This window comes from Salmo salar, chromosome 21 (assembly GCF_965601325.2).
Source record: "Salmo salar chromosome 21, fSalSal1, whole genome shotgun sequence".
Lineage (NCBI taxonomy): Eukaryota > Metazoa > Chordata > Actinopteri > Salmoniformes > Salmonidae > Salmo > Salmo salar.
In genome coordinates, this window is record NC_138311.1 from 32,488,538 (window position 1) to 32,515,268 (window position 26,731).

At 44.9% G+C, this 26,731-nt stretch overlaps 1 protein-coding gene across 2 annotated transcripts in view; it reads left to right on the forward strand.

Moving 5' to 3' along the window:
• epha3 (eph receptor A3) overlaps positions 1–26,731 on the forward strand; it is a 147,784-nt gene that overhangs the window by 19,788 nt on the left and 101,265 nt on the right. For both annotated transcript variants that reach the window (XM_045704677.2, XM_045704676.2), the window contains exon 3: positions 11,913–12,573. In XM_045704677.2, the coding sequence (XP_045560633.1) occupies positions 11,913–12,573 (661 nt within the window). The remainder of the gene's footprint in view (positions 1–11,912; positions 12,574–26,731) is intronic.

Consider the following 26,731-nt stretch of genomic DNA (forward strand, 5'->3'; position numbering starts at 1 on the left):
TCTTCTCACGAAAACGTCTATAGTGTCCGAACGGTTTGGCCAATACACGGACTCTCATGAACACAATGGTGTTCTCCCTTTTACTCTACGACCCCTACAAGAGTCAGGGGACTCGTCTGGAGCCGGTAACGCCGATGTGCCAACTTCTGTCTGTAGCGTCTGAACCGTTTGAGCCAAAACTAATATGATCCCACTATGGAAAGGGGAGACTCTCACCAACACGCTCTACGACCCCCACAAGAGTCACGGGACTCGCCTGAAGGTAACCTAAGAAACTAATGAAAGTATGGAGGTAGTTTTGTGCCAACAAAAATAAAGGTTTAAATATGTGTCCAAAAATATATATGTATTTCCTGAGCTTTCTTATATCTCTCTTTTTTTGTGCTATTTATGAATGTGTTATTCAATGCGTTTCTATGTGTTATAAAAGTAAAGGCCAAATTCTATATTTTATCAAAAAAATCTAAAAATATACCTAAAGGCGTCTTAATATTCTAAATCCAATAGCTAAATGATCCATGATATGACCATCTATAAACTATTCCATATGTCAGCTTAGTACCCCCCCAAGTGGTATTAACCTACACATAGGTTAAGTAGGTGATAGACTCACCATATGGGTGGGATGGGGAGACAGATTGCATTTCTTCATTTTGTTAAAGAAGAGGAGGATCAGCTTTTAATATGGTTTGAATTGTTGGCAACAACACATGTTAATAAAACCCTAGCTAACTTAGTATCACAACACATCAATCAAAACAACACATGTCAATAAAACCCTAGCTAACTTAGTATCTCAACACATCAATCAAACAACACATGTTAATAAAACCCTACCTAACTTAGTATCACAACACATCAATCAAACAACACATGTCAATAAAACCCTACCTAACTTAGTATTGCAACACATCAATCAAATAACACATGTCAATAAAACCCTACCTAACTTAGTATCTCAACACATCAATCAAAACAACACATGTCAATAAAACCCTACCTAACTTAGTATCTCAACACATCAATCAAATAACACATGTCAATAAAACCATACCTAACTTAGTATCTCAACACATCAATCAAAACAACACATGTCAATAAAACCCTACCTAACTTAGTATCTCAACACATCAATCAAATAACACATGTCAATAAAACCATACCTAACTTAGTATCTCAACACATCAATCAAATAACACATGTCAATAAAACCCTACCTAACTTAGTATCTCAACACATCAATCAAATAACACATGTCAATAAAACCCTACCTAACTTAGTATCTCAACACATCAATCAAATAACACATGTCAATAAAACCATACCTAACTTAGTATCTCAACACATCAATCAAACAACACATGTCAATAAAACCCTACCTAACTTAGTATCTCAACACATCAATCAAATAACACATGTCAATAAAACCATACCTAACTTAGTATCTCAACACATCAATCAAACAACACATGTCAATAAAACCCTACCTAACTTAGTATCTCAACACATCAATCAAATAACACAAAACAGCTTGACTTCCTTCCCTTCCCTAATCCACCTACATCCTCCTGTGTCTCTACCTCTGCCATAGTCTGTGTGTGTGTGTGCGTGGTTGTGGTTGTGGGTGTGGGTGTGTGTGTGTAGTATGTGTGTCTGTGTGGTTCTGTGTTTATTTGTCTACCAGTTGCACTACTGGCCTTGCAGTCTCCAGCAGCCAATCCCTCCTCTGAACTTTAAGTGTTAGAGTTACGGGCTGGCTGGAGCTGAAGGTAATCTACTAATTCGTTCCATAGAGCTGCCAGCCTTGGTTTCCCCCAGCCATATATTAACTACCAGCACTAGAAAACTTAGAGGTTACTTTATAAGGTTGAACCAAACACACTTACCGAACACTGACTTTTAATGTCTCATGTTTATTTAGGCCCAGGTTTGAGGCCCAGTTTGTGTAATTGACACGACCTTTGAGAGTGGGAACTCCTCTATGTAAAGTTAGACAGATTCAGAACAGTTTTAAAAGGCAGAGAATGGATTTGATTATCATATGGTACACTGAATATTATGCAGGAACCAATGTCTTTCTGAAAAGAGGGTGGTAGGAGCGAGAAAGAGTGCTGATCAAGTCCTCAAGGTGAATCATGGATAATTACTCACGTCGTTGGCTGACGTGGGCAGATAAGCATTTTGCCGTGAGAGCCAGACCCTCTGAAATGATTTCTGATAATGCAGTGGCATGGGGGCCACACACACACACACACAAACACGCACACGCGCAGGCGCACACGCACACACACACACACACACACACACACACACACACACACACACACACACACACACACACACACACACACACACACACACACACACACACACACACACACACACACACACACACACACACACACACGTTGACAGTGACAGATGGGCCCCTGGTCTTCTGCCGCTGCAAGCAAAGTGCTACCCGGTGTTACAGCACAAAATGCTTCAGTGTTACAGTAAAAACAGTACCCTAACCGCACTGTGTACACCTGTCTCATTCTGACTCCCTGTCATAGCCCTGGGGTGTGGGTAGTGGTCACTAATGTACAGTGCACCGCTTGACTTTTTCTACATTTTGTTACGTTACAGCCTTATTCTAAAATGGAGTAAATCGTTTTTTCCCCTCATCAATCTAGACACAATACTCCATAATGACGACGTAAAAACAGATTATTAGATTTTGTTTTGCTAATTTATTACAAATAAAAAATGGAAATATCACATTTGCATAAGTATTCAGACCCTTTACTGTTGAAGCACCTTTGGCAGTGATTACAGCGATTACAGTCTTCTTGGGTATGACGCTAAAAGCTTAGCACACCTGTATTTGTGGAGTTTCTCCCATTCTTCTCTCTGTCAGGTTGGATGGAGAGTGTTGCTGCAGCTATTTTTTGGTCATGGCTGTGCTTAGGGTTGTTGTCCTGAGCACTCTGAGGCAGGTTTTCATCACATTGCTCCATTCATCTTTCCGTCGATCCTGACTAGTCTCCCAGTCCATGCCACTGAAAACTATCCCCACAGCATGATGCTGCCACCACCATGCTTCACCGTAGGGATGGTGCCAGGTTTCCTCCAGATGTGACGCTTGGCATTCAGGCCAAAGAGTTCAATGTTGGTTTCATCAGACTAGAGAATCTTGTTTCTCATGGTCTGAGAAGCCCTTTAGGTGCCTTTTTGGCAAACTCCAAGCGGGCTGTCATGTGCCTTTTACTGAGGAGTGGCTTCTGTCTGGCAACTTTACCATAAAAGCTTGATTGGTGTAGTGCTACAGAGATGGTTGTCCTTCTGGAAGGTTCTCCCATCTTCACAGAGGAACTCTGGAGCTCTGTCAGAGTGACCATTGGGTTCTTGGTCACCTCCCTGACCAAGGCCCTTCTTCCCCGATTGCTCAGTTTTGCTGGGCGGCCAGCTCTAGAAAGAGTCTTGGTGGTTCCAAACTTCTTCCATTTAAGAATGATGGAGGCCACTGTGTTCTTGGGGACCTTCAATACAGAATTTGTTTGTACAGAATGTAAATAAGGTTTTTTATTTTTTTATTTTTAATACATTTGCCCGTAAATTGGGTATTGTGTGTAGATTGATGAGGGGAAAAAACAATTTAATACATTTTTAAATAAGGCTATAACATAACAAAATGTGGTAAAAGTCAAGGGGTCTGAATACTTTCCCTATGCACTGTAGATTAGGAGTTTATGACACGTTGTTAGGATGTGTCATAAACTCACGTTTCCCATCTTTTCATATCTTTCAAAGAAGAAATCCCTAGCAATTTACCCTCACCAATTTACAGATATATTCCACATTGTTGAGGAACCAGAAGAGGAACTCATCTCCAACTGCATATGGAGAAGTGTGGAATAATGAGAAACTCTACATGGTGCTGGGAGCCTGAAGTCTGGCCCTACAAACACTATGTTCTCTTGGCATCGCCTCATCCAATCCCAGAGAGACACACTACATTACTGCTCTCCAGTCCAGAGCTTAATGGCACAGCTCTTTTGGCCAGCGTCCACCACTCCTCAGTCTCCACGTATTGTAATATCCAAACTCATTTAGTCACCGTAGCACCATATTTCCCCCAAATACATACTGACTGACTGACAGAGTGAGAGGTCCCCAGCTGCACTGGGAGAGAAGAGAAAGCCCATCCATAAACGAGAGATTAGCACATGGTGGGGCTTGGAGAGAGGCTGCTGTAGTGGGGGACTGTTGGGGGTTTGGAGGGGGGGGGGGGGTGTAGAGTGTGTTATGGTTTCTCTCTGGTCAAAGCTGTGATGAAAAGCTTCTGACTGATGTGGTGCAGTTGTCACGGCGACCCAGAGCAGGAAACTAAAGCTGCTCTCCGCTCTGCTCTTCTCTTTGCTGACTACCACCAGGCTGTGGGAATGGAGAAAAAGAGAGAGAAAGAAATAAAGAAAGAGAGAGGGGTTTTCCACCTCTCTCTCGATGATTTGTGTCTCAATCTAACAGCTGAAACCGACTCATTATTGGACACTAGTCAGATCAATGGAGCTTCAGGTTTCACCACTTTGACCTTCTGTGTCACAGACATCAATATCAGCAGTCAAACTCCATTTAGTTTCTAAACCCTTGAATACATGTATTTGAACTATAAAAATACATATGGTGCACAAAATAGTGTTCAGGAACAAGCGTTGATATCATTTATCACACAAAACAAGGAAACAACCAAATTTGTCAAAATGTGTCATCTAAATGTGTCATTTGACTGAAGCTATCCCTCAGTCCTTTGAAGTGCTCTGTGTAGACTGCTGATTGGTCAGTTTGTCAAGAGTGTCTGATGTGGTCGTTAGGTGGACCAGCCTCAGTGTCTCAGGTTCCCCCTGGTTTTACTGCTGCAGCCTGTTCTACCTACAGCACAGATCACAGAGCCCTGATCCTCCCCATGACCCCCCCACAGCTGTGACCTGGGGTCAGAGGTCAGGGGTAGTCATATTCATGTGTAGTCCAAACCGTTCGGACGCCTCAGACGTTTTCATGAGAAGACTGATTTTCGGGATGTCTCCTGGCCCGACCAACACCGCTGTAGCTCTGCCACCTTCCACCACAGATGTGGATGGCCGACATTGACTGGTGCGGTGGATTGAGACGATGCCCATGTAAAAAACAGATATCTCTAGCTTAAATAGGATTTTCATGAGACTTTTTTATTATTATGCTAAAATGATTTTTTCGCATGGACATCGACTCTAAGGGCTTTTAACAAAGGCCCCAGGACCAGTTGAAGCAAAATAGCCCCATAACATCAAAGATCCACCATCATATTTTACAGTAGGTTCATTTCTGCTGATGCATTCTCATTTCGACTCCAGACACACCACTGGTGTGCGTGGCCAAAGAGCTCTATTTTTATGTTATCCAATAAATGTAAACGCCTGGAGTTTGCTTAACTGCATTGGTACATGGATTGGAAGCGGTGCTTTGGTCAGACGATATGAATATAGAGCTCTTTGGCCACGCACACCATGTAAAATATGGTGGTGTATCTTGACATTAATTGGTCACAAAATCTACATGTTTAAATGGCCAACTCAGTCTCCGGACTTAAAACCCATTGAAAACCTGTGGTTGTTCATTTAAAGAGGGCAGTTAATAAGCGCAGACGAAGGATTGTCCAAATATCTAGAAGGATTCTGAATGGAGGAATGGTCTAAGATCCCTCCCAATGTGTTCTCCAACTCAGAAAACAAGGCTCAGTGCCGTTATCTTTGCAAGGTGAGGTATTGAAAGGTATTGAAAATAGGGCTGTCAATCATTTAGTATTAGTATAAAATAATATAATTTCTACATTTTAGCTCAGAATTTGAATTATACATTTTATACAGTCATTTTTCTCTCTCTCTCCCTCCCCCACTCTCTCTCGCTCTCCTTCCCCCCACTCTCTCTCGCTCTCCCGCCCCCTCTCTCTCTCCCCACTCTCTCTCTATCTCCCTCCCCCCACTCTCTCTCTCTCTCCCCCCCTACTATCTCTCTCCCTCCCTCCCTCCTCTCTCTCTCCCTCCCCCCACTCTCTCTCCCTCCCTCTCCTCTCTCGCTCTCCCTCCCCCAACTTTATTGGCATGGGAAACATATTTTAACATTGCCAAAGCAAGTGAGGTAGATAATATACAAAAGTGAAATAAACAATAAAAATGAACAGCAAACATTACATTCACAGACGTTCCAAAAGAATAAGACATTACAAATGTCATATTACGTATATATACAGTGTTGTAACGATGTACAAATGGTTGAAGAGGAGCTGTGAAGGGAACGGCACCTCCATACCTTCAGGCTCTGATCAGGCCCTACACCCAAACAAGGGCACTGCGTTCATCCACCACTGGCCTGCTGGCCCCCCTACCTCTGAGGAAGCACAGTTCCCGCTCAGCCCAGTCAAAACTGTTCGCTGCTCTGGCACCCCAATGGTGGAACAAGCTCCCTCACGACGCCAGGACAGTGGAGTCAATCACCACCTTCCGGAGACACCTGAAACCCCACCTCTTTAAGGAATACCTAGGATAGGATAAAGTAATCCTTCCAACCCCCCCCCCCTTAAAATATTTAGATGCACTATTGTAAAGTGGTTGTTCCACTGGATATCATAAGGTGAATGCACCATTTTGTAAGTCGCTCTGGATAAGAGCGTCTGCTAAATGACTTAAATGTAATGTAATGTAATGTTGAAGTTCAAAAGGGAAAATAAATAAGCATAAATATGGGTTGTATTTACAATGGTGTTTGTTCTTCACTGGTTGACCTTTTCTTGTGGCAACAGGTCACATATCTTGCTGCTGTGACGGCACATTGTGGTATTTCACCCAGTAGATATGGGAGTTTATCAAAATCGGGAAATATGTGTCTCTCATACATTGGGCAGGAGGTTAGGAAGTGCAGCTCAGTTTCCACCTCATTTTGAGGGCAGTGTGCACATAGGCTGTCTTTTCCTGAGAGACAGGTCTGCCTACGGTGGCCTTTGTCAATAGCAAGGCTATACTAACTGAGTCTGTACATAGTCAAAGCTTTCCTTAAGTTTGGGTCAGTCACAGTGGTCAGGTATTCTGCCACTGTGTACTCTCTGTTTAGGGCCAAATAGCATTCTAGTTTGCTCTGTTTTTTTGTTAATTCTTTCCAATGTGTCAAGTAATTATCTTTTTGTTTTCTTGTGATTTGGTTGGGTCTAATTGTGTTGCTGTCCTGGGGCTCTGTGTGGTGTGTTTGTGAACAGAGCCCCAGGACCAGCTTGCTTAGGTGACTCTCCTCCAGGTTCATCTCGCTGTAGGTGATGGCTTTCTTATGTTAGGTTTGGGAATCGCTTCCTTTTAGGTGGTTGTAGAATTTATCGTCTCTTTTCTGGATTTTGATAGTTAGCAGGTATCGGCCTAATTCTGCTCTGCATACATTATTTGGTGTTCTACGTTGTACACGGAGGATATTTTTGAAGAATTCTGCATGCAGATTGTCAATTTGGTGTTTGTCCCATTTTGTGAATTCTTGGTTGGTGAGCGGACACCAGACCTCACAACCATAAAGGACAATGGGTTCTATAACTGATTCAAGTATTTTTAGCCAGATCCTAATTGGTATGTCAAATTTTATGTTCCTTTTGATGGCATAGAATGCCCTTCTTGCCTTGTCTCTCAGATCGTTCACAGTTTTGTGGAAGTTACCTGTGGCGCTGATGTTTAGGCCAAGGTATGTATAGTTTTTTGTGTGCTCTAGGGCAACGGTGTCTAGATGGAATTTGTATTTGTGGTCCTGGCAACTGGACCTTTTTTGGAACACCATTATTTTAGTCTTACTGAGATTTACTGTCAGGGCCCAGGTCTGGCAGAATCTGTGCAGAATATCTAGGTGCTCTGTAGGCCCTCCTTGGTTGGGGACAGAAGCACCAGATCATCAGCAAATAGTAGACCTTTGACTTCAGATTCTAGTAGCTTGAGGCCGGGTGCTGCAGACTTTTCTAGTGCCCTCGCCAATTCGTTGATATATATGTTGAAGAGGGTGGGGCTTAAGCTGCATCCCTGTCTCACCCCACAGCCCTGTGGGAAGAAATGTGTGTGTGTTTTATGCCTATTTTAACCGCATACTTGTTTGTGGATTTTATAATGTCGTATGTTTTTCCCCCAACACCACTTTCCATCAATTTGTATAGCAGACCCTCATGCCAAATTGAGTCGAAGGCTTTTTTGAAATCAACAAAGCATGAGAAGACTTTGCCTTTGTTTTGGTTTGTTTGTTTGTCAATTAGGGTGTGCAGGGTGAATACGTGGTCTGTCGTACAATAATTTGGTAAATAGCCAATTTGACATTTGCTCAGTACATTGTTTTCACTGAGGAAATATACAAGTCTGCTGTTAATGATAATGCAGAGGATTTTACCAAGGTTGTTGTTGACGCATATCCACTCTATCTCTCCTCCCCCCTCTCTCTCCCTACCCCCACTCTCTCTCTCTCCCTCCCCCTCTCTCTCTCATTCTCATTCCCTCTCTCTCTCTCTCTCTCCCTCCCCCCACTCTTTCTCTCTTTCCCCACTCTCTCTCTCCCTACCCCCACTCTCTCTCTCCCTCCCCCTCTCTCTCTCATTCTCATTCCCTCTCTCTCTCTCTCCCTCCCCCCACTCTTTCCCTCTTTCCCCACTCTCTCTCCCTCCCCCCACTCTCTCTCACTCCCCCCACTCTCTATCTCTCCCCCCACTCTCTCTCTCTCTCCCTCCCCCACTCTCTCTCATTCTCATTCCCTCTCTCTCTCTCCCTCCCCCACTCTCTCTCATTCTCATTCCCCCCTCTCTCTCTCTCTCTCTCCCTCTCCCCACTCTTTCTCTCTTTCCCCACTCTCTCTCCCTCCCCCCACTCTCTCTCACTCCCCCCACTCTCTATCTCCCCCCCCCCACTCTCTCTCTCTCTCCCTACCCCCACTCTCTCTCTCTCCCTCCCCCTCTCTCTCTCATTCTCATTCCCTCTCTCTCTCTCTCCCTACCCCCACTCTTTCTCTCTTTCCCCACTCTCTCTCTCCCTCCCCCCACTCTCTCTCGCTCCCCCCACTCTCTATCTCTCCCCCCACTCTCTCTCTCTCCCTCCCCCCACTCTCTCTCTCCTCCCCCTCTCTCTTTCTCCCTCCCTCCCCCACTCTCTCCTCCCCCTCTCTCTTTCTCCCTCCCTCCCCCACTCTCTCTCTCTCTCCCTCCCTCCCCCACTCTCACAATCTCAATCCCTCTCTATCTCTCTCTATCCCCCACTCTCTCTCTCCCTCCCCCACTCTCTCTCTCTCTCTCCCTCCCTCCCTTCCCCCCTCTCTCCTCACCCACTCTCTCTCTCTCCCTCCCCCACTCTCTCTCTCTCTCTCAATCCCCCTCTATCTCTCTCCATCCCCCACTGTCTCTCTTTCTCTCCCCCACTCACTCACTCACTCACTCACTCACTCACTCACTCACTCACTCACTCACTCACTCACTCACTCACTCACTCACTCACTCACTCACTCACTCACTCACTCACTCACTCACTCACTCACTCACTCACTCACTCACTCACTCACTCACTCACTCACTCACTCACTCACTCACTCACTCACTCACTCACTCACTCTCTCTCCCTCCCCCACTCTCTCTCTCTCCCTCTCTCCCTCCCCCACTCTCTCTCTTCAATAATGGAAACCCAGTAACTCTGTCATTCTGACCTCATAGGCATTTAAATGAAGAGGAAGAGTATAGAAACTGAGAAACTGTGTGTGTGTGTGAAAGCGTGTGTACTTATACGTACAATATGTGAGTCTGTGTCGTGAATTTGTGTGTGTGAAGGCTAAATCACAGAGGTCATGTATATAATACTACTACAGGGCTGTAGACATGACAGTCTTGTCTAACCAATGTAATTCCACTGTAACGTGATCAGGAGAAGGATTATAAGGTTATTACATATCTCCCTCTCTGAAACACCATCTCTCCTCTCTCACTGCCCCGCTGCCAGAGACTCAGCTAGCTGCCAGTGTGTGTGTGTGTGTGTGTGTGTGTGTATGTGTGTGTGTGTGTGTGTGTGTGTGTGTGTGTGTGTGTGTGTGTGTGTGTGTGTGTGTGTGTGTGTGTGTGTGTGTGTGTGTGTGTGTGTGTGTGTGTGTGCTCATTAGCCTGGCTTCATAACCAATGCACACATGGGTGTAGGGTTAGGGCTTTGTCAAACATACCAACTGGTTTCCCCATTTCATTTCTCCCTCTCTTTATCTCTCTCCCTCTCTCTACCCCCCTCTCTCTCCCCCCTCTCCCCCTTGTTGGTATCAGTAGTGCAAAGAGATAATTATACAAGCCCACTGTCATCATCAGAGCTGGAGAGGAGCGAGAGCCTGTGCAGTTGAGAGATGACATCTCATGCTGTGTGTGTGTCAAAGAGAGATGCAGAAAGGGAGGAAGAAAGAGTGGAAAGGAGCGAGGGAGGGGTGAAGTTTGTCATAATGATGTCATGTATGGTAGGGGATGGTCCATGTAATATGCTATTCTCCAGTGTATGAGCTGCACATCATATAAACATTTTCATATGTTTTGGCAGCAGTGGTTTAAAGCACAACCATTCTCTGGAATAGGATAACTCTCTCTCTCTCTCTCTCTCAATCACACACACACACACACACACACACACACACACACACACACACACACACACACACACACACACACACACACACACACACACACACACACACACACACACACACACACACACACACACACACACACACACACACACACACACAGGCACACCACCGACACACACACACACACACACACACACACACACACACACACACACCACACAGGCACACACCGACACACACGCACACACACACACACACACACATACGGCAAGTCTCAGTTACTCTGCGCAGCCACCTGGATTTCATTTCTAACCCCTGCTTCCCTCTCTGACCACACTGGCATGCCTGTGTGTGTGTGTGTGTGTGTGTGTGTGTGCGTGTGTGTCGGTGTGTGCCTGTGTGGTGTGTGTGTGTGTGTGTGTGTGTGTGTGTGTGTGTGTGTGTGTGTGTCGGTGGTGTGCCTGTGTGTGTGTGTGTGTGTGCTATCTTATTCCAGTGTGTGTGCATCCCACAGGGAACTCATACCAAGACAGTATTAGTGGAAAGAGCAATCACTGAGTCAAATTTGATCTATTTTAATTTGCATCATATCGCTGTACATGAAGACAAAGTCATAATAGTATAAACCCTGGTTCCTACATCCCACAGTGATCTCCTTTCAGAGAGAGAGGGAGAAATGTGTTCCTAACCTTGCGCCAGGGATAGCAGCTGAGTAGCTGCTCCTCTTAGGAGTGGAAGCTAAAGGTCTGAGGAATGAAGAGGAGAAAGAATCCCCTCTAATGCTGTAAAGAGACTTCCATATGTAGAAGACGTGTATGAAAAAAAAACCTAGCTTCAGTAGAGGCCTTGAGAGAGAGAGAAAGAAAGAGAAAGAGAGGGTTAAAAGGAGAGAAATTATGAATGCTGTTGGTTGCCAAATAAATCACTATTATTGTAATAGAAAACACAGACTCTCCGTTCATCATTAAACTGAAGTTCCTCTTACCCAGAGCCTCTGTGTGTAGGAAATACTTATCCATTCATTTAGCCACTCACTCTGATGGAGAATAAGGGCATTTAAAGCCATACATTATAACACCTGTCACTTTAACCACAATAATAACCATTGTTCAAGTGTTTCCCTATTCATCACAGCTTTGATTCAATGTTTAACCGCTGGGACAGGGAGACTAAACTACATGATGTATGAGTATCCTGGTGTGTTTAGAAAATGAATTACTTCATTCTCTTTCCTCCCTTTCCCATCTCTTTCATCCCTCCCCCCTCCATCTCCCCCCTCTTCTCAGTGGGAGGAGATCAGCGGAGTTGACGAGCACTACACTCCCATCAGGACCTTCCAGGTGTGTAACGTGATGGAATACAGTCAGAACAACTGGCTGAGGACCAACTGGATCCCCCGCCAGTCGGCCCAGAAGATCTACGTGGAGCTAAAGTTCACCCTGAGAGACTGTAACTCCATCCCCCTGGTCCTGGGGACCTGCAAGGAGACCTTCAACCTGCTGTACATGGAGACAGACGAGGACCAGGGCAGTCACTTCAGAGAACACCAGTTCTCTAAGATCGACACCATCGCTGCAGATGAGAGCTTCACCCAGATGGACCTGGGGGACCGCATCCTGAAGCTCAACACGGAGGTCCGGGAGGTGGGGCCTGTTACCAAGAAGGGCTTCTACCTGGCGTTCCAGGACGTGGGGGCGTGTGTGGCCCTGGTGTCAGTCAGGGTCTACTTTAAGAAGTGCCCATTCATTGTGAGGAACCTGGCCTCCTTCCCTGACACGGTGCCAATGGACTCTCAGTCATTGGTGGAGGTGAAGGGCTCGTGTGTCAATCACTCCAAGGAGGAGGAGCCACCGCGTATGTACTGTAGTACAGAGGGGGAGTGGCTAGTGCCCATAGGGAAGTGTCTGTGTAACGTTGGCTATGAGGACAGAGGGAGCTCCTGCCAAGGTAAGACAGAGTTTAATGTTCACTGAATGCATTTCCTTCTTTCTTTTTCTACTTTTTTCTCCCCCTCTCTCTCTCCCCTTTATTTTATCTCTCTTTCACCTCCCTCCCACTCCATTGCTGAAATATACAGTAACTTCAACATAGGCTCTGAGTGTGTACAGTACCTTGTAATGTTTTGAAAGCGTGGTTTCAGCTGTGGTAAAGTCCTGATCTACTGCACATGTACACACACCTTATATCTGTCGGCCATCTCTGGCCTTCGCTCTACCACTAGAAACCAGATACGGGATGTGTGTATGACGGTTGAGAGAGGAGTTCTGTGTTTGTATATGGTAGAGGGACCAGCTTGCAGTAGTTACTGTATATCAGTGAGCTCCTCCTCACTCACCTCATCAGAACAGAGGAAGGATCATAGTTCTCTGTGTGTGTGTCTGCTGTTGGAGGCCATGGAGAGAGGGGGATATCAGAGAGAAGGGTGTGTGCTGCTGAGGACTGGGTCATGAAAGGTTACTGGGCTGGTGTTTTGGGTGTTTTGACTTGGTGCAGGGCTGGGAAATAGGCCTGGAGAAGATGAGGTTGTATCATATGGTGTTTAAAGATATTATAATATGGTGATATAGTGTGTGTTGGTTCCAGTGGGAGCCCAGATAAATGTCTACAGCGCTGACACGTCAAGAGACCATCTACTCCTCTTCTCTCCTTTCAGATGGGAAAGTGCTGTGTTGAGCGCTATGTGAAGATATTGATCTACTCTCTGTGTATTCACTATTCTATGGATGAGTGAGTGGAAGGATGAATGAGACGTTTAGTTTAATGAAAGATCAAAGCCAATCTAATAGGTCAAGTTCTGGTGTCAAGGGTAACAGAGAGAAGCTCCTTCCCTTTAAAAGGAAGACAGACAAATGGTAGTGTGAGGCAATACCTCCTGCTGCGCTCTCGCTCTCTCTTTCTCTCTCTCACTCTCTCTCCTGTCAGTGTGAGTAGTGTGAATGTTTGGGTGTATTTGACAATCTCTTATTAGTTTCACTGACGACTAATGGAGTCTAATAAGGGCTTATGTTACGCCTGTCTGTGACAGCTGCTCTGTGACACACACACACACACACACACACACACACACACACACACACACACACACACACACACACACACACACACACACACACACACACACACACACACACAGCCCCCCATGAACAGCGACAGCCAGGGGCCATGTGCGCAGCTCGTCCACCAGGCCCCTAGTGTTAACAGACAGATGAGTGTTGGGGGGCCAGTGTAATGTGCAGCGGGTAGCAGAGTGGCGAACGCAGGGAAATGTTTAGGTATCCAGACCTACTTCTCCTAGCAGTGTGTGTTAGTGTAACTCTGAGTCAGATGAAGAGAAACGCTTTACTGCTATAGTTCACTGAATATTTCATGGAGTGTTTTCTTTGAGAAGTGATGCAGCATCTTCCATTTCTCTTTGCTGTGGTGTGTGTGTGTGTGTGTGTGTGTGTGTGTGTGTGTGTGTGTGTGTGTGTGTGTGTGTGTGTGTGTGTGTGTGTGTGTGTGTGTGTGTGTGTGTGTGTGTGTGTGTGTGTGTGTGTGTGTGTTTGTATAGGTCTCAGAGTGTATTTGAAGGAGTTAGTAGAGAATGTGGGGTGTTGTATTAAACTGTCATAATTATCCAGTTCCATAGCTCTGTGTGTTTGTTCAGAAATGTGTGTGGAACTAAGGGATGTTTTCATAGTGAGGCTTCAAAAGAACACAAACAGTCCAGCTACACAGGCTTTAGCCTGCTGCCGCCTATGTGGTGTGTTTCAGTGTATATGTGTTGTGTTTCAGTGTATATGTGGTATGTTTCGGTGTATATGTGGTATGTTTCAGTGTATATGTGGTGTGTTTCAGTGTATATGTGGTATGTTTCAGTGTATATGTGGTATGTTTCGGTGTATATGTGGTATGTTTCGGTGTATATGTGGTGTGTTTCAGTGTATATGTGGTATGTTTCAGTGTATATGTGGTATGTTTCGGTGTATATGTGGTATGTTTCGGTGTATATGTGGTGTGTTTCAGTGTATATGTGGTATGTTTCAGTGTATATGTGGTATGTTTTGGTGTATATGTGGTATGTTTTGGTGTATATGTGGTGTGTTTCAGTGTATATGTGGTATGTTTCAGTGTATATGTGGTATGTTTCGGTGTATATGTGGTATGTTTCGGTGTATATGTGGTGTGTTTCGGTGTATATGTGGTGTGTTTCAGTGTATATGTGGTATGTTTCAGTGTATATGTGGTATGTTTTGGTGTATATGTGGTATGTTTCGGTGTATATGTGGTGTGTTTCAGTGTATATGTGGTATGTTTCGGTGTATATGTGTTGTGTTTCGGTGTATATGTGGTGCGTTTCAGTGTATATGTGGTATGTTTAGTGTATATGTGGTATGTTTCGGTGTATATGTGGTATGTTTCGGTGTATATGTGGTATGTTTCGGTGTATATGTGGTGTGTTTCGGTGTATATGTGGTGTGTTTTGGTGTATATTTGGTATGTTTCAGTGTATATGTGGTATGTTTCAGTGTATATGTGGTATGTTTCGGTGTATATGTGGTATGTTTCAGTGTATATCTGTTGTGTATTGATGTATATGTGATGTGTTTCAGATTATATGTCTCAGTGTATACAACATGTATACGCTGTGTATATGTGTATATGTGGAGTGTTTCGGTGTATATGTGGTGTGTTTCGGTGTATATGTGGTGTGTTTCAGTGTATATATGTGTGTTTCTTTGTGTGTGCACACACGTGTGTGTGTGCGTGCATTCAAGCATTGTCTGCTAGCATTAAGAACAAAGCTCAATGTACTTAAAGTCCTTTGCCAGTAATGTAACGTTGTCTGAGTACTGAAGGTCACCTCACTCAGGAGGGTCTCACTTAACTGGATCTCAACCTTGTAGTAGGTTGTATCTACTTCAGCCATAGAGAGATGATGGGTAGACACCTCACCTTATCATGCTAGTAACAAACAGCAGTTCAGTGCAGTTTTGTGGACAGACATTGTCGCCCAGTGGAGTGGAGTGACACTGTCCTCTGATGTTACAATGGACCAGAGTAGGTGATCTAGCACCTATTTACCATCAGTGTAAGTCCTCCAAACTTAATTTGAGCTTAAAACAGCAAACACAGGCCGCTCAGAAGCCAGCCGGATATGTGTGTCACAGTGTGTGTGTGTGTGTGTGTGTCAGCAGCTGTTCGCCAGTTCCTCTGAGAGAGACGAGGGTTTACATTCCTGTTGGATTTACCAAGAAACACAGTCCCCACACACACTAGTCCTTATTACTTATCAGACACACACACACACACTCACACACACACGCACGCACACACACGCACTGTTCCCAGTTCTGAGCAATATATTGGTGCTGATCTATCAGTTCATGTGATGTTAGCTGTTGTTTCTACCCTGTCTTAGTTTATGTGTACGTGTGTGTGAAAGAAAGAGCACTCTACATTTATCTTAGAAGTGGTTAAGATGACTGTAGAGAGACTGATTGGTCTCTTCGTCTAAACACTGATGTTCATTAGCCAGATCATCTCCAGATCATCTGTAACGCAACAATGGGCCAGTACTGGCTCTCTATGTCAATATGGGCTCTGGTCATTATGGAGTTGCAACTGTGTAGTGATTTGATCTGTAGATATTTCGGCATGTTTTGAGTCTTCTTTTAGGCTGTGTGGGGGGTGTTGCCATGGAGGAAAACAGCAAGACTGCTCACTATTGCTCACACACTGTGTGTGTGTGTGTGTGTGTGTGTGTGTGTGTTCATGTGTGTTGAGCAGTTTGGGTCTCTCAGAATGCCAGCTCAAGCGAGTTCATGCCTAACACAGCGGACGCAAAGACAGAAAATACATACACACAGAGGTCACACACTGGCCTTAGTCATACACGTGGCCTTTAGTTTGAGTGAAACAGGCTCTGACATGTTTGTGTTGCATTGAAGGCAAGGTTGGGTATGTTACTTTCTAAATGTAATCCATTACAGTTACTAGTTACCTGTAATTAGTAACATAACGTTTGGATTACTCAAATTCAGTAATATAATCTGATTACTTTCAGTTACTTTTAGATTACGTTCCCCTGAAAAGGTGCTGGTTAGCGGTTTTCGTCAATAATCTTGTTCTGAGGGCCTCCCAAGTGGTGCAGCGGTCTAGGGCACTGCATCGCAGTGCTAGAGGCGTCACTTCAGACCCGGGTTCGATCCCAGGCTGTGTCATAGCCGGCCGCAACCGGGTGACTGAGACGGCGCGCAATTGGCCCAGCATTGTCCGGGTAAGGGAAGGGTTTGACCGCCCGGGATGTCCTTGTTCCATTGTGCTCTGCAGAGTAGTCACTAGCTGGCACAGCCACAAAGTCATAAAATCAGACTTTAAACTTAATCCTAATCTTAGCACTAACCGTAACCACACTGCTTGCCTTAAGTTAAGCACATTTTTGTTTTCATAATTTTTACAATATAGCCAATTTTGACTTTGCAGCTGGCCAATCTAGTGGAAATCCCTCAGTTCTGCCTCAAGGACAACTCATCCCAATAAATGTCAACCTGCTTAAGAGCCATTAGAAGAAGACAAAAATGTATTTTACCAATTGAACAACATCCATTGCAGGATAAATCAATGTTAGAGTTTACCAGTGTTGGGGAGTAGTAAACTACATTTAGTTCAACTAGTAATTTAATTACATTTTGCAGTAGTAGCTTGGTGGTAGTTGAACTAAATGTAATTATTGGTAGTGTTTTCAGTAGTTAATTACATATTTACCATGTAGTGGTGTAGCTAACTACTGGAATTACACACTACTATTTTTTCTACTAAATAAAATTATGTTTTTTCTTTTTCGGCATCAGACCTGCCTAATTCTCACTTGAAAGACTTTTTGTGTCCCTAATTTGAACCTTTTTTGTTTAATAGGCTAAATTACACATTCTGTTAACATCTGTCTCCAGCGTGATCTGTTCTTGCAATTTGTAGTCTATCACATTTCAGATTTAGATATGATAATTTTTCAGGAAGTAGTTTGGATGTTGTGAACTAGTAACTTCAGTTAAGTAAGCTACAGTATAGGGTAGCTTTAATGTAGCTTAACTTCTTCCAGTGTCAATTAATTGGTAGCTTCCCCAACACTGGTGTTTACATAGCTAGCCATAAATGAATGTTGGATTTTACTTCATGGTGTTGGATTCTTGGTGAAACTTTGAACATTGTTATACTCAGAAGTATAGGAACATTAGTTCCAAAAGAGACATGAGGGGTTGTCACGATCGTCAAAAGGAGTGGACCAAAGCACAGCGTGGTAAGTGTTCATCGTAGTCTTTACTTCCCTCAGAACACTACAAACAAAAGGAATAAACAATGAATACGACCGTAACGTCTTGTATGCTTAACAAGCAGAACAAAAATAAGATCCCACAACTACAGGTGGGGAAAGGCTGCCTAAGTATGATTCCTAATCAGAGACAACGATAGACAGCTGCCTCTGATTAGGAACCATACTCGGCTCAACACAAAGAAATAGACACCATAGAATGCCCACCCCACACCCTGACCTAACCTCATAGAGAAACAAACCATCTCTCTGGTCAGGGCGTGACAGGGGTGCCATAATGAAGCTTGAGTGCAGGGAACATGATTGCATGTGTCACTACTGATAAGGGGAGAAACCGTTATTAGAACCTAACAATGGGTTGGTTATGTAGTCTTCTTCTAACCCATTGCTTTCTACTACAGCTAATGATATGATTAGGCTATATGTTTACATTAAAAAAACAAAGTCTATCAGATTTCCAGTCGCAGTCTGAGGTCCTGAGCGCTCTGGGACAGGTCTTCATCAAGGATCTCTCTGTACTTTGCTCCATTCATCTTTCTCTCGATCCTGACCCAGTCCCTGCCGCTGAAAAACATTCCCACAGCATGATGCTGCCACCACCATGCTTCACCGTAGGGATGGTGCCAGGTTTCCTCCAGATGTGACGCTTGGCATTCAGGCCAAAGAGTTCATGTTGGTTACATCAGACTAGAGAATCTTGTTTCTCATGATCTGAGAGTCCTTTAGGTGCCTTTTGGCAAACTCCAAGCGGGCTGTCATGCGCCATTTACTGAGGAGTTGCTTCCGTCTGGTCACTCTACTATAACGGCCTGATTGGTGGAGTGCTACAGAGATGGTTGTCCTTCTGGAAGGTTCTCCCATCTCCACAAAGGAACTCTTTGTGGAGTCAGAGTGACCATCAGGTTCTTGGTCACCTTCCTGACCAAGGCCCTTCTCCCCCGATTGCTCAGTTTGTCCGGGCGGCCAGCTCTAGAAAGAGTCTTGGTGGTTCCAAACTTCTTCCATTTAGTAATGATGGAGGCAACTGTGTTCTTGGTGCAGACATTTTTTGGTACCCTTCCCCAGATCTGTGCCTCGATACAATCCTGTTTCGGACCGTTACGGACAATTCCTTTGACCTCATGGCTTGGTTTTTGCATCCACTATCAACTGTGGGACCTTATATAGACAGGCATATGCCTTTCCAAATCATGTCCAATCAATTAAATTTACCACAGGTGGACTCCAATCAAGTTGTAGAAACTTGTGGCTCAGTTGGTAGAGCATGGTGTGTGCAACGCCAGTGTTGTGGGTTCGATTCCCATGGGGGGCCAGTACAAAAATGCATGAAATGTATGCATTCACTACTGTAAGTCGTTCTGGATAAGAGCGTCTGCTAAATGTCTAAAATGTAAATCTGGACATTGGAAGCTGGTTAAGTGTTTGGGCTTCCCTGTGGCTCAGTTGGTAGAGCATGGTGTTTGCAATGCCAGCATGGAGTGTGCAACGCCAGGGTTGTGGGTTCAATTCCCACAGGGGGCCAGTACAAAAAATAAATAAATAAAATGCATGAAATGTATGTATTCACTACTGTAAGTCGCTCTGGATAAGAGTGTCTGCTAAATGACTAAAATGGAAACAGGATGTACCTGAGCTCAATTTTGAGTTTCATAGCAAAGGGGTAGGTATTTTGGTTTTCTATTTTTAATACATTTGCAAACATTTCTAGAAACCTGTTTTTGCTTTGTCATTATTGGATATTGTGTGTGGATTGATAAGGAAAAAAAGTAATTTAATCAATTTCAGAATAAAGCTGTAATGTAACTAAATGTTGAAAAAGTCAAGGGGACTGAATACTTTTGGAATGCGCTGTAGATTATCCAAATAGTTTTTCCTGAGCATAACCCAAAAAGAAAGTACTTATTAGCCTACTCGCTTGTTTATGATTTTGTTGGCATGAAGGACTCATTGGGCTCATTGCTTCAAGTTAAAAAATAAATGCTGCTCTCGGAATGGCATGCTTTGAGAACTACCAAAAACTGTGCAAGTGCCATAATCTTCGTCTTCTGATGAGGAGAAATCATCGGACCAATACGCAGCGTGGTAAGTGTCCATACTTATACTTTTATTTTTATAAACGTGAACACTAAACAAAACAAGGAAACGAACGACAGTCCTGTAAGGCTACACAGCTATACATGGAACAACCACCCACAAACACGAGAAAATAAACCCATTTAAATATGGCCTCCAATTAGAAGCAATGACAACCAGCTGCTTCTAATTGGAGGTCATTCCCAAAACGAACATAGAAATAGACAAACTAGAAAACCCATATAGAAATAGAAAACATAGAACATAAACCAAAAACCCCGAAACACACAAAACAAACACACCCCTGCCACGTCCTGACCAACTACAATAACAAAATGATCCCTTACTGGTCAGGACGTGACAGTACCCCCCCCCCCCCCCCCCCCAAAGGTGCAGACCCCGAATCCACCGTCACCGACGGTTCCTGTGCAACACCCCCCCTTCCCAAACCTCCCCCCATGAAGGTGGCTCTGGCTCTGGGTTTAATCCTCACTCTAACCTGTCCACCCCCGCTGAAGGCTTAGGGCTGTAGCGCGACTCTGGGAGCTCCGGACTGGCGGGCGACTCTGGCTGCGCCGGACTGGCGGGCCGCCTCTGTCGGTTCCGGACTGGCGGGCCGCCTCTGTCGGTTCCGGACTGGCAGGCCGCCTCAGTCGGTTCCGGACTGAGGGACGTTGCCGGAAGCACTGGATGGGGCACTATCGCCGGAAGCTCTAGACTGGGCACTGTCGCCGGAAGCTCTAGACTGGGCACTGTTGCCGGAAGCTCTAGACGGGGACTGCGCACTAAAGGCCTGGTGCGTGGGGCTGGCTTTGGAGGAGCCAGACTGGTGACACACACCTCAAGGCTAGTGTGAGGAGCAGGAACAGGGTAAACTGCACCCTGGAGATGCACTGGAGGTCTGGAGCATACGGCCTGCACAACCCTTCTTTGCTGAGTGCTCACCATAGCCTGGCCATACTGAGGAGCTTTCACCAATTGCACCAGCCTTTGAATGCTTCTGGGCAATACAGTGCGCATTTCCGCATAGCTCGGTGCTTTCTCGATCCGTCGCTCCCCGTAATAAGCACGGGGAGTTGGCTCAGGTCTACGACCAGACTTAGCCATACTACCCGTGTGCCACTCCCCAATTATTTGGAGGGGCTGCCTCTCACACTTGCCAATCCTTGCGTATAACGCCTCATAATGGCGCCGCTCCGCCTTAGCTGCCTCCAGCTCCTCCTTAGGGCGCCGGTACTCCCCCGCCTGGTGCCATGGTCCTGCCCCATCCAGGATCTCCTCCCAGGTCCATGACTCTTCATAGCTCCTCTGCTGCTCCTTCCTCCGCTGCTTGGTCATGTTTTGGTGGGTAGTTCTGTCATAAGCTTTGTCTTCTGATGAGGAGAAATCATCGGACCAATACGCAGCGTGATGTGTCCATACTTATACTTTTATTTTTATAAACGTGAACACTAAACAAAACAAGGAAACGAACGACAGTCCTGTAAGGCTACACAGCTATACATGGAACAACCACCCACAAACACGAGAAAATAAACCCATTTAAATATGGCCTCCAATTAGAAGCAACGACAACCAGCTGCTTCTAATTGGAGGTCGTTCCCAAAACTAACATATAAATAGACAAACTAGAAAACCCACATAGAAATAGAAAACATAGAACATCCAAACCAAAAACCCCGAAACACACAAAACAAACACACCCCTGCCACGTCCTGACCAACTACAATAACAAAATGACCCCTTACTGGTCAAGACGTGACAGCAAGTGAGAAGTTTTTTTGCCAGTATAGAGCAGAATAGCACAGGGGAGTTTAGAAGGGAGGAACTCCCTCAAGATTCTATTTCGTAGGCTGGGATCCGCAATGCACATGTTGCTTTCTACTGGTCGCAAAAACAATGATTTATAACCAGCTTAAATTTCTTGAATTCAATCATTATTGGGTTAAAATACACTTACATGTATACATTTGTGAACAGCCATCCACAACAACCACAACCCGTAAGGCGCAAATATCTAATTGAGAGAGCAGCAGTGTGATTCACATCAATGCGCTATGAAGATATTAATAATAAGTTATATCCGTATTACCCGTAGGCTACACCACTGCTGTCATCCTTACCTCCAAGTGTTTATTCAAGTTGGATAATCTTTGGATGCCGACAGCAGTCGCACCATTGGAACACATACTGTAGCTTGGACTGTAGCCTACAAAAGCCTACTCCTGCTCTTTTCCCTCGATCCATCAAACGCACTTGGTGTGTCATCCTAGTGGTCTCTGATTTGTGGTCAGACTCGCTCAGGTGGAACAAACTCAAACTTGCACCTTTTTTCAATGCTGATTTGAATGTCATTGAGAAAACAGAAAGGTGTCAAATATTTTTTTTGTCACATCCTTTCTGAATTTAAAAGTAATATTAGAAGTAATCTGTAATCTGATTACAGTATTCTTTCTGGTATCGTAACGGATTCCAGTTACAATTGTTTTGTAATCTGTTACTCCCCAAACCTGATTGGAGGTACACACTCAAACACAATGGGTTACTGATTGCCTCGAAGAAAACACACACATTAAAACACTCTGGCACAGACCCTACCAGAGCTAATGGTGCTTCTTCCAGCCTCAATGAGGAGCGCTGAGGTGGACTGAAGCGGTTTCTGAATTGGTCTAAACTTGTTGGAAATAGTTTGTAATGGACTCACAGTAAATGCTCTGTGGTGATCTTTGGTGGTCTGTAGTGGACTGGAGCAATCTGGAGTCGACCAAATAGTCTGTAGGGGTCAGAATGACGCAGGCCTGGCCCAATAGCTCATGGTCCCGGCTATAGAATCAAAGTCTAACATGCGTGCCTGAATCTTTTTGTGTGTGTGTGTGTGTGTGTGTGAGAGAGCAGAGGGAAAAACGCTTAGCGAGAGGGTGAGGAGTGGTGTAAAAAAAGTGGTGTTCAATTGACAAGTACGCGCACACACACACACACACACACACACACACACACACACACACACACACACACACACACACACACACACACACACACACACACACACACACACACACACACACACACACACACACACACACGGACACAGTCCTACTCTACTCCCTAGATCACTATGATTCTTGGTCCTGGTGTTATATAAGTGACAGCATCTCTAGAAGAAGAACATGCACATGTTAGCGCTAGTGATAAAGTTGCTCCAGAACTTCAGCCCTGTTGTTCTTGCAGTAGAGTGTGTGTGTTGTGGTTCTTGCAGTAGAGTGTGTGTGTTGTGGTTCTTGCAGTAGAGTGTGTGTGTTGTGGTTCTTGCAGTAGAGTGTGTGTGTTGTGGTTCTTGCAGTAGAGTGTGTGTGTTGTGGTTCTTGCAGTAGAGTGTGTGTGTTGTGGTTCTTGCAGTAGAGTGTGTGTGTTGTGGTTCTTGCAGTAGAGTGTGTGTGTTGTGGTTCTTGCAGTAGAGTGTGTGTGTTGTGGTTCTTGCAGTAGTGTGTTTGGGTTGTGGTTCTTGCAGTAGAGTGTGTGTGTTGTGGTTCTTGCAGTAGAGTGTGTGTGTTGTGGTTCTTGCAGTAGAGTGTGTGTGTTGTGGTTCTTGCAGTAGAGTGTGTGTGTTGTGGTTCTTGCAGTAGACTGTGTGTGTTGTGGTTCTTGCTAGCGTCTCTAACCTCCTCTGTCACGCTGGCTCAGCATTGGGTCCATCTCCTCCTAAGCCTTACTAGCCGGTGTGTGAGTGTAACCTCAGCTGGAGAGAGCATTGTGCATTCAGAGGCAGATCATAGTCTCACAGGGTTTTCACAGCAACGAGGAGTTTTCACTAAGGCTTTTCTAGTGAGGAGTTGTGTGGACGTGTGTCTTTGGGATTTGTTAGCCTGTATGTGATTTCACCTGGACTGGTTAGGGCTTGACACCTTAGCTAGGAGCGAATGTTGCTCTTACCTATAATAACACACAAATGCACACACGCACACACACACACATGCACACACGCACACACACGTTCACTTTCCTCCTGAGACCACTGTCATTTAGACTGTTATACAAGAGCCCTTTCCACATCAGATTGTGCATATCATTTACGAGTTGGCCCCACTTATTTCTGAACATCTTCGCTTGATGTCTTTTGTGGTGGGCTATCTCATGAATTGATGGGATGTATTTAGGTGAGCAGACACCTGGGGCGATTGATTTGTGAGTTGCCCTTCGTGCCTGCTCCCATATCCAATAATTATTATGTATCTCTTTGTGGCTAATTTGTATTACAGGTAGACCCCACTGAAGAGGGCTGTAAAGTCGAAACGTCTGTGTACGCTTTCCCCGATGCAGTAAAAAAAATCCAAAGCGTTGAATAATGAAGTCAACTTCATGCAGCATCTTTTTGAATGCGAACCAATTACACCTCTTTGTTAGCAAAGCCCTTTCCCAAGTCTACCAAAGCCATGGAATTATATTGTTCCTAAAGCGAGGTCATTTCCCACATGGAAGCTATCAGAGCCTGTGACTCACTCTGTGTGTGTGTGTGTCACTGGTTTCTCTATCAGTGACAGGGACACTCTCTGGTTATCCTGCACGTACGTACCCGACCCGGGGTTGTTTCTGTCGTAAACCCTCAGCATGACTGTTTCCATGGACCTAGATGACTCCACCATGGGCCTGATCACACAGAGAATATACCTAGATGACTCCACCATGGGCCTGATCACACAGAGAATATACCTAGATTACTCCACCATGGGCCTGATCACACAGAGAATATACCTAGATGACTCCACCATGGGCCTGATCACACAGAGAATATACCTAGATTACTCCACCATGGGCCTGATCACACAGAGAATATACCTAGATTACTCCACCATGGGCCTGATCACACAGAGAATATACCTAGATGACTCCACCATGGGCCTGATCACACAGAGAATATACCTAGATTACTCCACCATGGGCCTGATCACACAGAGAATATACCTAGATGACTCCACCATGGGCCTGATCACACAGAGAATATACCTAGATGACTCCACCATGGGCCTGATCACACAGAGAATATACCTAGATTACTCCACCATGGGCCTGATCACACAGAGAATATACCTAGATGACTCCACCATGGGCCTGATCACACAGAGAATATACCTAGATTACTCCACCATGGGCCTGATCACACAGAGAATATACCTAGATGACTCCACCATGGGCCTGATCACACAGAGAATATACCTAGATTACTCCACCATGGGCCTGATCACACAGAGAATATACCTAGATGACTCCACCATGGTCCTGATCACACAGAGAATATACCTAGATGACTCCACCATGGGCCTGATCACACAGAGAATATACCTAGATTACTCCACCATGGTCCTGATCACACAGAGAATATACCTAGATGACTCCACCATGGGCCTGATCACACAGAGAATATACCTAGATGACTCCACCATGGTCCTGATCACACAGAGAATATACCTAGATTACTCCACCATGGGCCTGATCACACAGAGAATATACCTAGATTACTCCACCATGGGCCTGATCACACAGAGAATATACCTAGATGACTCCACCATGGGCCTGATCACACAGAGAATATACCTAGATGACTCCACCATGGGCCTGATCACACAGAGAATATACCTAGATTACTCCACCATGGGCCTGATCACACAGAGAATATACCTAGATGACTCCACCATGGGCCTGATCACACAGAGAATATACCTAGATTACTCCACCATGGGCCTGATCACACAGAGAATATACCTAGATGACTCCACCAGGGGCCTGATCACACAGAGAATATACCTAGATGACTCCACCATGGGCCTGATCACACAGAGAATATACCTAGATTACTCCACCATGGGCCTGATCACACAGAGAATATACCTAGATTACTCCACCATGGGCCTGATCACACAGAGAATATACCTAGATGACTCCACCATGGGCCTGATCACACAGAGAATATACCTAGATTACTCCACCATGGGCCTGATCACACAGAGAATATACCTAGATGACTCCACCATGGGCCTGATCACACAGAGAATATACCTAGATGACTCCACCATGGGCCTGATCACACAGAGAATATACCTAGATTACTCCACCATGGGCCTGATCACACAGAGAATATACCTAGATGACTCCACCATGGTCCTGATCACACAGAGAATATACCTAGATGACTCCACCATGGGCCTGATCACACAGAGAATATACCTAGATTACTCCACCATGGGCCTGATCACACAGAGAATATACCTAGATGACTCCACCATGGGCCTGATCACACAGAGAATATACCTAGATGACTCCACCATGGGCCTGATCACACAGAGAATATACCTAGATTACTCCACCATGGGCCTGATCACACAGAGAATATACCTAGATGACTCCACCATGGGCCTGATCACACAGAGAATATACCTAGATGACTCCACCATGGGCCTGATCACACAGAGAATATACCTAGATTACTCCACCATGGGCCTGATCACACAGAGAATATACCTAGATGACTCCACCATGGGCCTGATCACACAGAGAATATACCTAGATGACTCCACCATGGGCCTGATCACACAGAGAATATACCTAGATTACTCCACCATGGGCCTGATCACACAGAGAATATACCTAGATTACTCCACCATGGTCCTGGATCAGAGCAGCAGAGCTCAGGGTTCCACAAGGTCAGTCTTCTATCACATACTGTGA